This window comes from Phodopus roborovskii, unplaced genomic scaffold (assembly GCF_943737965.1).
Source record: "Phodopus roborovskii unplaced genomic scaffold, PHOROB, whole genome shotgun sequence".
Taxonomy (NCBI): Eukaryota; Metazoa; Chordata; class Mammalia; order Rodentia; family Cricetidae; genus Phodopus; species Phodopus roborovskii.
Genome location: NW_026126410.1, coordinates 22,371,591 through 22,386,034, shown reverse-complemented (window position 1 = coordinate 22,386,034; position 14,444 = coordinate 22,371,591). Strand labels below are relative to the sequence as shown.

General features: G+C 43.9%; 1 protein-coding gene across 2 annotated transcripts in view; it reads left to right on the top strand.

Annotated features, from left to right (window-relative positions):
* Rai14 (retinoic acid induced 14) overlaps positions 1-14,444 on the top strand; it is a 133,047-nt gene that overhangs the window by 68,473 nt on the left and 50,130 nt on the right. For both annotated transcript variants that reach the window (XM_051182533.1, XM_051182534.1), the window contains exon 3: positions 9,997-10,127. In XM_051182533.1, coding sequence (XP_051038490.1) covers positions 9,997-10,127 — 131 coding nt within the window. The remainder of the gene's footprint in view (positions 1-9,996; positions 10,128-14,444) is intronic.

Genomic DNA, 14,444 nt, shown 5'->3' with positions numbered 1-14,444 from the left:
AAATCAATGATGTCTTTTGCCTCAAATCCATTAAAATATGCAGACTACTTAAAATTAACCTCTGGGGTTGGGGGCACAGTTGAACAGTTGAACTCTTGCCTAGCATGTAGAAAGCTTAGTTCAGTCCCAGGCATTACACAAATAATAAGCAAATGGCATCTGAGAACAAGAACCCCTGGGCTTATATGTGTAGCATTTTGACTACTTAAATCACTTAATGAAATGAAGCTTCTAGCCTCTGTTTTGTAAAATGTGTAGAGTGTTGGAATGGTGACCTAAAGCTTTGGAATCCAGCTTTGGTCACCTGGAATCCAAACATAGTTAGTTCTATTTTAATAGAGTTATTAATTGCAAAGTGTCCAAATAGGTTTACAAAGTGGCATTGAGACATCAATATTTAAAGTGTGTTATTAGTAACTGTGAGTTACATTTTGGGAAACTGAAATGCACAAAGTTAAATGACTTAAGGGCCAGGATTTGAACCCAGCTAAGCACAAACACAGACCATACCAGAGAAGTGTGTGGTTGCAGCAGAGGTTATGGTGGGCCTGCAGTCAGCTGGGATGGATGATCAAAGGCCACTGAGTGGGAAATGAGCAGCCTTCTCTATGTCACTGTGTTGGTATCCCATGACTAATTTAACAGATTACCACAAACTGTGAGGCTAAAAGAAAGGTTAGCAGTTCTGGAGGCCACATCTTCTGCAGGTCCGGAAGGAAACCTATCCCTTCCCTGGCCTAGCCTCTGGTGGATGCTAGCTATCCTGTATCCTTGGCTTTTGGACACCTCATTCTGATCTCTGCCTCCATCATCAATGTTGCTTTCTTCTCCATGCCCCTTGTGTTGTCCCATGAGTTATAAAAACAGTAGTTGTTGGATTTAGGATCTACCCTAAAGTCAGGTTATTTTTGTCTGTGGGTCCTTAACTGGTTTGATGTGTGAAGACCCTGTTTCTAATTCTGATAGTAGTCTGAGGTAGAGATCTTTAGGAGACAATGCTCAACTCCATATCATTTATGACTTATGTATACTCTAGGGTTAAGACATCACGGGTGAGACTTTCTCCTAACTTTTTTTTTAGTCCACAAATAAGGCCTTAAATGAATAATAGGAGATTGTGGAAGACTCCAGACCCACTGAATATCTCTGTTTTCAATCTCGAAACGATTCTGGGAAAGGCTGGGCTGGGCACAGCAGAAAAGGGAACGTTAAGAGTTCATGTTGAACGTGTTGCTTTAAGAGCTGTTTTCATGGCTAATGTGTTTCTTTTGCCATCATTTTATCCCTCTGTGCATTTTTAGCATGTTATGGGGCAATACATGTCATGGGGCTGGAGACCATCTTCTCCCCCTGACTTTGAGAATATAGACCCTAAAACATGTGAGCAGTTTTGTGGATAAACCTATTGTGGGGTGTTTCATGGGAAGTCTCTGTTGTGTCTCTTACACAAAGAGCAAGGCTTAGAAGCTGTAGCTGATCACTGTGTTTAAATACATGTGAGGGAAAAAAAATCCTCAGACCATAGTCCATTCTCTTAAACAAAGGTGTATTAAAAATAAATCATATAAATCATCTTACATATGTGTTTGTAAAAATTTTAAGAGCTTGCTACTCACAGAGGTCCTATTGTGAGCATGTTTCTAAAGCAAACAATCACTCTTCAATTGCTTTTGTATAACCACCAACTTTCATGGGTAATACTGCGTTTACCTTAAGTATGTTCCTATGTTTAAAAGGGAATTAGAAGACGTTAGGGGGTATAACTCAATGTGCAAGACTCTGGTCTCTCCTAGGGAAGGTGGGAAAGAGGGAGAGGAGAAAAAAGAGAACATTATAGTTCTTTTTCCATCCTTAATGCTTCCAGACCTCTTCCTCCGCCATGCCTGGTTGCTGCCTCCTGGTTTTCTGGCTCATCAACTTGTTCACCACCTGTGGTGATTTGAATAGAAATAGTCCCTATAGGCTCATCTATTTGGATGCTTCATCACTAATGAAGTGGAACTACTCGGCAGGTACTGGAAGATGTGGCTTTGTTGGAGGAAGTGTAATACCTGGGGTCAGCTTTGGGCTTTCAAAAGCTCAAGCCAGACCCAGTGGCTTTCTCTGTTTCTCTTTTCCTGCTGCCTGCCCACCCAGATATTGAACTCTCAGCTCCTTCTCCAGCTCCATGTCTACCTGTATGCAGCCATGCTTCCTGCCAGGATGATAATGGAATAAATCTCTGAACTGAAAGCCAGCCCCAATTAAATGCTTTCCTTTATAAGAGTCACCCTGGCCATGGTGTCTCTTTATAGTAATCCTAAGACATAGCAACCCTAAGACACCACCTTCTGTCCCAGAAGTATCCCTCAGAATCAGGAGCTCCTGAGTCTAGGCTTTTAAGGTCTCCACAGATAGCATTGGAACTTAGAGCAAGATCTATGTTCTGAGGAGCACAGTACTTGCCTACCTCTTCATTGCTTCCCAGGGCTGCTATAGCAGATTGCCACAACTGAGTGAATTTAAGACCACAGAAATGCATTCTGTCACACACTGTAGTTTAGAAGATCACAGTGCTGCCAGAGCCATGCATCCTGCAAAGACTCAGGAGACGACCGCCTCTCCTTCAGCCTCAGCCTCTGCTGCCATCATTACACAGTCACCATTCCTGGGCCTACAGTCCCTTTTCTTATAAGGACACAATTCATTGGACATAGGACCCACCTGACACCATTCAGGTCTCATCATAAAGACATCTGCAAAGACAATTTCTAAATAAAGTCATATTCTAGTACATTACCAAATAGTTCCTTCATCTAGTTATAATTTCTGCTCCCAGCCAGCCTTTCATGGCTGCTTAAAAACCTCCTTTCCTGTTTTACCTGGCTTCCATGCTCATTCCTATAAGCTATTGGGAGCATCACTGTTTTGTTGTTGTTTTGTTTTTGTGTGTGCATGCTTGTTTTGCTTTTACTCACTACTGACTCTGCTTGCTCTGGTTTCTCCTTCATTAAGAACCCATAAAAGCCATAAAACGCACACTGTGACACACACCCCTGTACCTCTGCCGCTCTGTCCCTTCTCCCTCCATCTCAGAAGCAGAGCACAACTTTCTCAATGATCAACCACTTGCCTGAGTCCACCTCCTCGCAGGCCCTCTCGTCAGACACCCCCCCCCCTTCCCTTGTCATCCTCTCCCCACTTTTTCCTTTGCTTATCTCAGTCTCTGCGTTTGCTTCTGTCTTTTTCATTGTAAACGTTCCTTCCTTTCATTTCTCTCTCCATGGAGCTATTACTTTCTCCTCTTGAGAAAAATCACCTGAACTGTGAATGGAGTGCCCGTAGACGAGTCCTTTAATCCTTTTGTGCCCTAGTTTCCTCATTTGTAAAAGAGCCGCAAATATTACTGACTTCATAGAATTATCTTTGACATTAAATCCTAGTGTAGTGAGGTTACTAGTGGAACATTAAAAAAAAATTTAAGGTGGTAATAGTACCCTCTCTGGGTGTTCACGGGACTTCTTTCCTAGCACCTGTCTAGAAACCTGGCAGTTACTGGGTGTGTCTCTGCCCTCAAAGCCTAGGCTCCTTGAGGAACAAGATTATCTGTTCCCATTTTTTTATTCCCAGGTCTAAACAGAGTCAGTACCTTAGCTTTGTCTGGCCATTGCAATGTGAATGCAGACAGACGGATCAGATTTTCTCTATGGAGGGTAAAATTGTCTTTCCTATTTCTAGATTTATTTCAGTCCCAATGAATCTTCAATCACATGTTGCATGGTTTGTTTGCAGTGTTTGGGATCAAACCCAGGTGCCCGGCAAGCACTCTCTCACTGTGCTACTGTCCCTGATGTGTTTAACTGTTGTGTTTTAACATTGGTCATATAGTCAGCAGATGGACTGTGGTAAGATGATGGAGAATGTAAGAGAAGGGTTCACCATAGTGGCTTGTGATACGGAAAGAAGAGAAAAAACAAAACAAAAAACCATTCAGTGTCGTCTGTTGCTGCAGTGAACTACACTGAGAAAATAACTTAAGGGAGAGGGATTTTTGGCTCACACTTAAGGAATACAGCACATCATCTCAGGGTACTCGAGGACTTGGGTACTTGATGCAGTCATACCCACAGTCAAGGGTGGAGAGTGAATCCATGCATATTTGCACTCTTTGCTCCTTTTCTCCATTTTTACACAGTCCAGGACCCAAAACCCAGGGAAGTGATTCCTCTCTGAGCAATGGTAAGAGTAGTATGTTGCAGTCTGATGGCAGAATGGCCTGCCTGATCTTGGAAGGAGTATCTTATGTCCATAACATAGTGTTCCGCCTTAATATGGAAAGGCCTGAGGAACCATGTCATGGCTCAGTAAACAGAGGGTGACTGATTTTTAGATGAGTAGCAGACACAGTATGACCTAGATGTGCATTATCTAAAATGAAATGTGGCAAAACTCATTCTTGAATGGGTGCTGCTGCTGCTCCATGGTCGCTGACCGTGTGTGGGAATGTCTTTGTGGGACTGCGGGGCTCCTTGCAGTAGGAGAAAAGTCAGATGCTTGTGTCATGAGATGCTGGTAGTGCAGGCTGTCTATGAATGCTAAAGAAGGTCTTGTAAGGTTTCCTTGGGTCAGCTCCTGTTTTCCCCATCTACAGAATGCAACTGTATCCTTTGCCCATGACTCCTCTCCATTTACCTAAATATCACTCACTGCACGGTCTGGTTCATGATCTGGTACAGAAATGTGCTTACCCACCTGAGAGTTCTCCCTCCCCCTCCCCTTTTTTTTTTTTTTTTTTTTTTTTGGCTTCGACTCTCTGTTTCCCTCAGTTTAGGTGACATTAGCTATTACTGTTGGCATAATCCTGATAATGTCATAATTTATCTTTGCAATTTTATAGAAAATTCAGTGAGGGCAATGAAATAAATACTTGTTGAATGAATGAACAAATGATAGGTCTTGTCTCTTTGTAACAAACATCTATAGCCTCTTTATTGATTTACACCTAGTAGGTAGACATTACTAAGTACTGGCTGTTACAGTGACAGAGAAAACTAATTAGAGCCATGAAGCTTGCCTGTTTATCATCCTCTTTTAAAGTTTTGAAGTACATGCATTTTTTCCCCCTGTACAGAATGAATTTGAAACTTTCCCAGTACAAATACAATTTGCCTTCTACATTTGCCTTGCTGATTGCATTGGCAAAACAATCCTCTCTTCTCTCTAACCAGACAGAAAAATAAAACATTTCCAAACATAATCTCTTAAATAGATTTCTCCTGATGGCTGCTCCAGGAGACCCCATACCACAAGAACTATTTGAGGTTGCAGTGGTTTGGGCTGTCTTAATGACTCCAAGAACTGTCCTTTTTTTCTCCTGGCTCACTTCTGTGCCACTGGACTACTTTACCTGGACTGATCTGTTTCAAAACTCAAGCCTGCCCACTGACCAGATGTCTGTGACCACTGGGTTTCCACTGGTTATGCAGTTTTCCGTAATTTAACCAAAGTAAAAGAAGATGATGCCATGTCTGGCCAAGGGCAGATGTTGCTAGTTGCCAAAGCCCCAGCATTCGTCACCATGTCATGCCATTTGCTCCCTTGGATGGAGACAGTCAGGGCCTTCAGAGGCCAAGCTTCAAGAGAAGAGTTGTGAGCAAGTAGGTGTCATTTGGAAATGATTTGATAGCTAGGAGACTTGCCGGCTAGCCACTGAAAATCTCACTTGTGATATATTAGCAGGAATGTCGGGAGCCCACATTGAGGGTAAGGTCTGCCCTTCCCACATGCAGCCCTTCATAGCTGACACATTACACATGTCTCTGGAGTGTAACATATGGCTTCCTGAACTTGCAAATGTGGCCTCCTGCTCTGTTGAAATAACGTCTGTTTAAACAGTCTCCTGGAAAAGTGAAGCTGCATTCAATAAAATAATTTCATGTCCAGGAAGCTTTCTCTAGGGTCCTTTAAAATGTGATTTCTAAGGAACATAGTAGAAATTTTGCATTAAAGTGTTACCTGCCTCCACATAATGGACTGTCAGATTGTAGAAGTAGATGTTTATTGTAGATGTTAAAAGATTTGTGGAGTATTAGCTAGACAGGAATGGGGCAGATGGTCTAGTTCAAGATTAATAAACTCAGTTTGATGGTATAGACCCATCATCCTAGCCAGTCCACAGGCTAGGGATTACAGATCAAGTTTGGGACCAGTCTGGGCAGTTCAGTGAGACCCTTTGAAACTCCGTACATGTTTTATGTGTATGTGCATGAATCTGGTGGCAACCTGTAGCTTCATCACCGAGTGGGTTTATGAATCTCCCAGACAATTAAGGGCCAGGTTTTGGCAGCAGGTTTGTCTTCATAGTAGAAATAAGAAAGAGGTGGGAATGTGTCTATCCATAACCCCTCGACCCAGTGTCAGCTTAGCCAGAAACTGACAAACTCAATGTTATTGTTCTCTATATGGGGGGGGGGGGAGAATCGTGATTTATTAATTACCTATGAAGACATACACGGATATATGGTTTAATGGATAGTCACCAAGTAAGTGTCTGTGGAACCACTAACCAGGTTGCAGAACAGACCAGGGCCTCTGTGTAGTCCCATGTCCCCCTTCTCACCAGACACAGCACCCCAGCTCCTAACCTACATTCTGGCCTTTGCCACAGCCATGGCCTTGTTTTCTTTGTATCAGTTTCTACACTATGTGGTTGCATTTCTTGTGAATTTTTCTTTATATGCATACACTGATACTGAGTTAGGCTTTGCATGTTAATCGTTCTTCTGAACATTTGTTAGTAGCATCTGTCTGTGCTGCTGCATCCCATCGTGCTCACCTTGTGAGCACGTGCTTGCCTTGTGGTCTCCCCATGTTTGACTGCACTAAAATCTGTGTCATTTGGAAATGTCTCTTATGAGGAGTGCAGATCTTATGAACGCATAGGGACACATTGAACATGTGTCCCTGAGAGAAACCCTGAGCTCTTGTGGGAGACAAGCAGTGCTGGGATAGTTTTTGTTTTTTTGTTTTCTCCTTTTCCCATCCTATTCTTATTAAGGCCTTGTGGAGGACAGAATTGATTCACATAAAACCTCTAGTCAGCCTTGGCGTAGATGCTAGATGTCCCTGAATGGGAACAGTGAGAATAATTCTGGACCTAATGGACTCCTGGGAGTCATCTTAAATCCCTGGCTCAGATTAGAATGGGATCCAGAGTCTGCAGACTCACTGCCATCTGGGTGGCTCTTGTGAGGAAGACACTGGCTCACCCCGGTTGAATTTATGAGGTTTGGCACCTTAGTCATGAAGAAATTTGTGGGAAGTATACATGATTAGAAAATCTTGGAAAACTAAACTTTTTGTGGAAGAGCTAAGGAAGTTGGACCCATTTACCCTGTGGATGTATTTTTGAAAGACTGAAACATGATTTAATTGTTTAGGAGAGAATGAATTTTTATTATGGCACTGCAAATATTTGCTAAGTCGAGAGGGATTTAAGTTAGTCAACTGGGAGCACGTATTGAGCATTCTCCAGGCACCAGGGATGGAAGACAGCAAAGCTGCAGTTCACTGTCTTCAGGGAACTGAGGGTTTGGGATAAAACGAACAAACCAGAAGCCTCGAACAAAAGCCAGATGCCATATTTCATCTCGTCTAGACGGGAGGCTTCAGTAGAGTTGAGTCGCTGGCCCCTGAGGACACAACAGAGCAGAGTAGCACAGAGAGGTCACCAGGAAGACCCTGGGAGCCTACAGGGCCTGGTCAGCTTTAGAAGTTGGCCTGTGTGTAGGTGGTAGGTGACAGTGTTCTAAGCAGTGGCTTTCATTGTTTAATTACGAATTTCTAGTAAGAAGTACTTGCTATCACAGCTCATGTTTACATGAGCCAGATGTTTTTTTATAAGGCATAAAGTCTTATTAAGTCTCAGCATCTGTTAGTGTCTTTTCTCTTTTGTTTTAGTATGTTAGCTTAACCCAAAACTGGGTAGAAAACTTTTTTGGGGGGGGTGTTTCAAGACAGGGTTTCCTCTGTATTGCTTTGGAGCCTGTCCTGGACCTCACTCTGTAGACCAGACTGGCCAGATCCTCCTACCTGTGCCTCCCAAGTGCTGGCATTAAAGGCGTGCACCACCAACACCCAACTTGGGTAGAAAACTCCTAAAGTGCCCAGGGCGGGGCCTGTCTTTAGGCTTGTTAGAGGAGGTGATCTTCACAGGGAGAAAGGAAGAGACATTGTCCCTACGTGGTGGTGTCTGGAAACCTTTCTTGCTTCTAGGGTACAAATGGATTACTTTAGGATGTCAGGAGAGAATGTCAAACTTCATTTCCTTATCCAGCTGGATCCTATCTTTTTTGACTGTAGATTGGCCGAGACAACTTTTAAGGTTTCTTTTACTGCTTGATTTCAATGTTGTGCCTCTTGGTGGAGGGATAGGGGAAAATAGGGATAAGGGTTGGGGAAAAACAGTTTGCTTCTAGATACCTAAAAGAGGCGACATCAGAATGTGTCTTAATCATGCCCCCATGTTGTGTCTGGCTAAGGAGATAATGTGGCAGGTGGAGGTGCCAGTGTATGGAGAGAGAGGTTCCCAAGGCAGATGAAGTATAGAAGAAAGTGTGGTTATCATCCCTGCCTCCGTTCAAACTAAAGGTCGCCCCTTTGTATGCGCGCCCACTCTTGTCTCCTGCCCACCCTAAGCCAATGTGCAGCACTCACAGACTGATTGGTTGTGCAGATTATTGGGCATCCACGTAGGAGAAGCCATCATCTCTTGGCTTCATCTGCTCAGAGAAATTCATTCAACCTAGACCAGTCACTTGAGACCTCAGGCAAGCACCATTGCCCTCCAGACCTTCCTTGCTGTGTCCTCCCCGGAGATCCATCCATCTGGAAGTGATTTAGGAAACTCTCATCATTGGATTTTTTTTTCTAAAGAATGGAGTACCCTAGCAGCAGGAGACAGAAAATCCATTCATGGGGCCTTGTCTAGCTTAAGTGCTTTTACCTCCATACAGTAAGATTTCACATCTTTTGTTTAGTTAGTTCAGGTGAGGGGAGGATTTTACATGGGAGCATACTTTTCCTTTTCAGGATTGTGTAGCTAGAGGTCATTGGCCCTAAATGTACTTCAGGGAAATTTTATTTTTGTTTGTTTTTAAACAAATGCACTCTGGGGGGGGGGAAATCAAGTGCAATCTCTTAGTGTGTGTGCTGCAGTTAAGTGACATGGCATAGACTAGTAATAAAAGCTGGTGTCCTGGCCAAGCCCTTCTGACTTCCTCTCAGTAGGAAGCTTGGCTTATAGTGAAGATAATGCCTAATCTTTTGTTTGTGAGTACACTGTTGGTGTAGGAATGTGGATGACTGTGACCCAAACAAACTGATAAAAACACGTTTCAAAGGAATCATAAAGAGCTTTGCTAGTCCACATGCAGTTTCTTGCAGTCTTAAGAATTCACTCCTTCAGCCACATTGGCTTTTTGATGTCTGATAACTTGATCAGAGGCCTCGTCTGCCCCTAGTGATACTTTATTGAGTCGGCAGCCTGAACAGCTGCTAAAACCTGCAGACAGCTCACTGCACCAAGGCCTGGTGAACCGGCCAGAGGGAAGAACTTCTGTTTCAATCCTTGGTAAACTTGAATTGCTAGCTGGTTTGGTTCAGTAGCACAGTGCACTTGAGTGAACAGGGCACTAGGTCAAAGGCCTTCGTCCTCAGGCACCAGCTGTCAAGGTTAGCTAGCAATCAGCTAATGAGTAAACTGGCCCATTGTGTACTCTGTGTTGCTTCATCTGCAGGGTGGCTGAAGCGAGTGACCCTATCTTGGAGTTTTCCGTTGGCTGGTATTTCGTTAAACTGTTGTTTCTTTGGGAAAACCAGTCTTCTTGGGTGTTCCCATGGTGAAGCTGGAGACACTTTGTAAAGGTCCTTTTTCCAGAGCAGGACTTGATTGGGCCCCGGGAGACAGTCATGTGGCTGATGTCGCTCACCCCTCTACTTCTGTCTTCTGCTCCACAGACCAATGAATGGAACAAGAATGATGACCGCCTGCTGCAGGCTGTGGAGAATGGAGATGCTGAGAAGGTGGCCTCACTGCTGGGCAAGAAAGGGACAAGTGCCACCAAGCACGACAGTGAGGGAAAGACCGCGTAAGAGAAAAGACTGCTTTTTACATGTATTCGTTAAGGCTTGGGGAGAATTTCCATGTTAGTGTGTCTACAAAGTGTGTCCAAAGCCCAGAGCTCCATCTCCAACACTATAAGAAACAAACAAACAAAAAAAAAAAAAAAAAAAAAAAAAAAAAACCCATTGGCTTATTTAGGGTTTTCAGCTTGGGCTCCAGAATCTTTGAAGGGAATTTCGTCATGTTTCCGGAGACTTGGAAAAATCACTACTGACCCCTTCCTAACCTATGCTGGAACATGTATGGATTTGTTTCCTTTCCCATCCAAATCCAAATTATACATTGGACTTTCCCTAGTGGCTGTGTTTGTTCCTGGAAACAACCAAACAACAATTGCACCAGAAAATTAACAACACCAGGATTGCAAGCAGTAGGTAGATGGGAAATAATTCTTCCCTGGATAAGACTCTCAACCTTACTTTGCAATTTGTTAAACCAGTCTTTAGCATAGATAGTGATTGCGTGAACACTGTAATAAGGTTTTCCTTTATGTTTGTATGCATCAAATTCCTGCTTGCCATAATTAAAACTTTTGTTGAGAGAGAGGGATAGGGGGAGAGAATCTTAGAGTCATCTTTACTCTGGTAGTTGTATTGAAAACAGTGTGACTTTTTGAGCCACACAGACTCATGTGGACTCTATCATATGGTCTCCTAATCCTTGAGCCTCACTATGTTCTTGTTGTTGAGACAGAGTCTCATGTATCCCTGGTTGTCCTGGAACTCACTCACATGTTGACCAGACTGGCCTTAAACTCATAAATACAAACCTGCCTCCAACTCACAAGTACTGGAATTAAAGGTGTGTGCTACCGTGTTCCTCTGAGCCTTACTTAGGTGTCCTCAGAAGCAGTTGTGAGACAAGGGCTTCCGTGCCATTTGCTTCTGTCACCAGAGATCCCAGCAGCATGGGAAGGAAAGAAATGTGGCTGTGGGGTTATTGGCAGGTTTCTCCATTTGGTGACTGGCTTGCTTTTCTGAGAATGTCTAGAAATATTAGACTTTTAGCAGAATTGGCAGACATGGCTTTCTGTCTGTTGTTCATTAAAGTCCTGGTCCATTGCTGCCCTGAGTTACAGAGGCAGAACTTGAATAATTCTAGCAGAGGCCATATGGCTCCCATAGCCCCAGATAACTCATTGCCCAGCTCTTCGTACAAAACGTTCAGTTTCCTTTGAGTTTAGGTAAAGCAAATGGGATATTTGTCCTTGATCTCCTGTTCTGCAGCGGTGAAGTCTCTCCCGAGGGACCACCATGTGTTCATGCTAGTAAAGTTCCAAGAGAGTATGGATGGCCCATGGTGGTAGGTACTGTGTGTACAGTTCTCACAGGAGACACTCAAGAAACCTCGTCTTTCCCACTCCAGACTGATGATTCTTAGTCTAGGAACATCTATAATGGAATTGCACTTTAAAAGGGTGTCTGAGTCATTGTACCTTGGAAGGCTGGGAGTCTATGCTTTTGTCCTGAGGTTTCTGGTGACAGACAGTACCTTTTGTGCTGGTCTCCCACAGCCTTCCTGCAAGTACTCCTTGCATCCAGGTGTCTGCATAAGAGACAGCCTTTTATAGTTATCCCTAGGGAAGGCAAGGTAAGTGCTTATGAAACTTTTGACCAAGATGGCACTCATGACATGAAGACCCTGTGAAATTTGTCTCCTATTTCCTTTTATTGTGTGTAGAGTAGATGACTACGGTGACCATGTTCTAGCCTCCCTTCTCTATTGTGGTAAAGGGTACATCACACAAAACTAGGCATTGTAATGCTTTAAAAACCTACAGTTGTTTTCATTGTGCGCTGTCACAGTGGGGCTCATCATCCTCAAGGAAATGCTGTACCCATTGGGCTGTCACCCCACCCTCCCACCCTCTCTGAGTCTTCCCCCACCAGTCATCAATGAGCTTGCAATCTCTGTGCCTTTGCCTGTTCTGAATATTCCATATAAGTGGAGTCATATGTGCGGCACATTTAGTGGGTGCCCCGGGGCCCCCCCATGTTTTGGTGCCAGTGTTTATTCTGCTCTCTTACAATGGCACCACTGTACCGACTGTAACGATGTGCAGAAATCCCCTCCTCCATCTTACAGATGGTAAAAATGAGACCTCTGCACCATGGCTCTCCCTATTTTGCTCTCAGAAGCCAGCTCTCCGCCCCCTCCCCTGCCACCAGTCGGTAAAAGTTGGAAAAACTAATTGACCCCTTTTCCAGTGAGGGGCTTTCCATAAGTCATCATCTGTCAATACATGAGTCAACACTTGATTTTCCTATTTGGGATATTTATTTGAGGGCTGACATGATTAACCAGTAACTGTGAGATTTCAGTTCTAGAGGCACCATTGCATTGACTCTTATCTGGCTTTATGCTTCTAGTCTTAACTAGCGGTTGGAATATTCCCATTGAGGTGGGGCTGCGAGACCAGAAACCATCTTCCTTGTCCCTTCAACACCCCATAACAATGTAAATGGAGCTCTCTGCCTGAAGGAGCCCCATGTGGCATCACTCTGTTGTCTTGGCCTTCTCACCCTAGGTGTTGACTGCTCTGTGCTTAGGTTCCCTGTGATCTGTTTGTTTCTGGAAAAGTTTGGTTGTTTCTGGTCCTTCTAGGTGCATTTGGTTGGATAACACATGTCCTAAGGATAGTTCAGAGTCTGTGACTGTCCAGTACTAGTGTGGTTCTGTAAGGAGTACGGGTTTTTCCTCCCACCGCCTGGTCTGGTCCCGCCACCGCGCCTGCCTCAAATGATGCACTGAGACTCTGTATTTGATAAAATTCTGTTGGCCCGGTTACTTGTTTCTTATCGGCTAGCTCTGTCTTAATTATTAACCCATTTCTATGTATTTTCACGTGGTCTTACCAGCGAGAGGCGGCTGGCGGTTCTGTTCTCTCCTGATTCTCCATCTTGACCCTCCTTATTACTTCCTCTTTCCTCCTTGTCTCCTAGTCCCTCCTATCTTGCTTTCCTATTGGCCAACAGTGCTTTATTCATTAATCAGTATGAGAAGCATATACAGAATGACATCTCCCATCATGGTTCCCTCAGCTGCAGCTCTTGGGTCTGTCAGCTTCTAGAAACGTGGAGCTTCTAGAAACGAATGGTGCTCATTGTGGACATGTATGAGATGATTCACTTTATCTCTAAAAGATAAGGTCACACCATGAACTTGAACATTACATCCCTGAGAATATTTGGTCTCATTTTCTACCTTTTTCTTCCTTTCCTTTAGAAAAGCAAATTAGCAAAATTAGGCTGCGAGATCCCTTTCTAGAACATTTTTAGGGTAAGGGATTGTGCCTGTGAGTGCAGAGTCTTGACTTAAGGCTGTCTCTCATCCATGCCCTTATCTACATGTTCTCTCCTTATGTACCCTCTTCTATAAGCAAACTCGCCATGGATCTGCCCAGGCTCTGTGTCCAGTGATACAGTACTATGTGTTGGTTAAAGTAGCCATTGCTCAGTCGTTATCCAGAAAATACCGTAGCCCAAGACCAGATAGGTAGCTTGGAAATTCCTGAGACTTCCTAGTTTCTTCCTAGTATCTCCTGTCATGGCAAGAGGAGAAACTGTCAGAAAATGTCTTCCCCAGACACTGATTACAGAGGAGATTTTAAGAAGTAAAAGCAGTTGAATGACTGGAATTCATCTGGGGAAGAGGGAAATCAGGGTGGTGGCTTGGTCAGAGAACAGAATAGATCAGGGCAGAAAGTTATAGCTCCAGGCTGTGTTTATAGAGTTAGGCTTGGGTTTCCTCTGCCCCCTCTGCTCTCTTTCCATGGGGGAGGTGAGGAAGTGGGAGGCTGTCAGTACCCTGAAACCTTACCGTAGAAGAGTCTAATTGCTTCAAGATGGTTTCCCCTGTATTGGACATGCCTTTAATTAGAGTTATGTATGTTTGTCTTAGGAACAACCAGACTAAATAAAATCACGGCTGGGACCATAGTCACTAGGGCATATGTACATAGACCTCAAAAAGAGCAATGAGAGAGAGGGGTTAGAGAGAGACAGAGAGACAAGACACACACACACACACACACACACACACACACACACACACAGAGAGAGAGAGAGAGAGAGAGAGAGAGAGAGAGAGAGAGAGAGAGAGAGAGAGAAGGGTTCACATCTCAGAAACCTGATCTTTTTGACCTTGAAAGCAGAAACTCGTATAAGTATTTTTAGATGACTGTGGAGCTGAAGTGTAGAGACGTTAAGTTTTTATCTCTGCAAGCCAGTACAGTGAGACACTTCTCTGGCCTGTGGCCCTTTCTACCCTCCGCCTTTCTGTT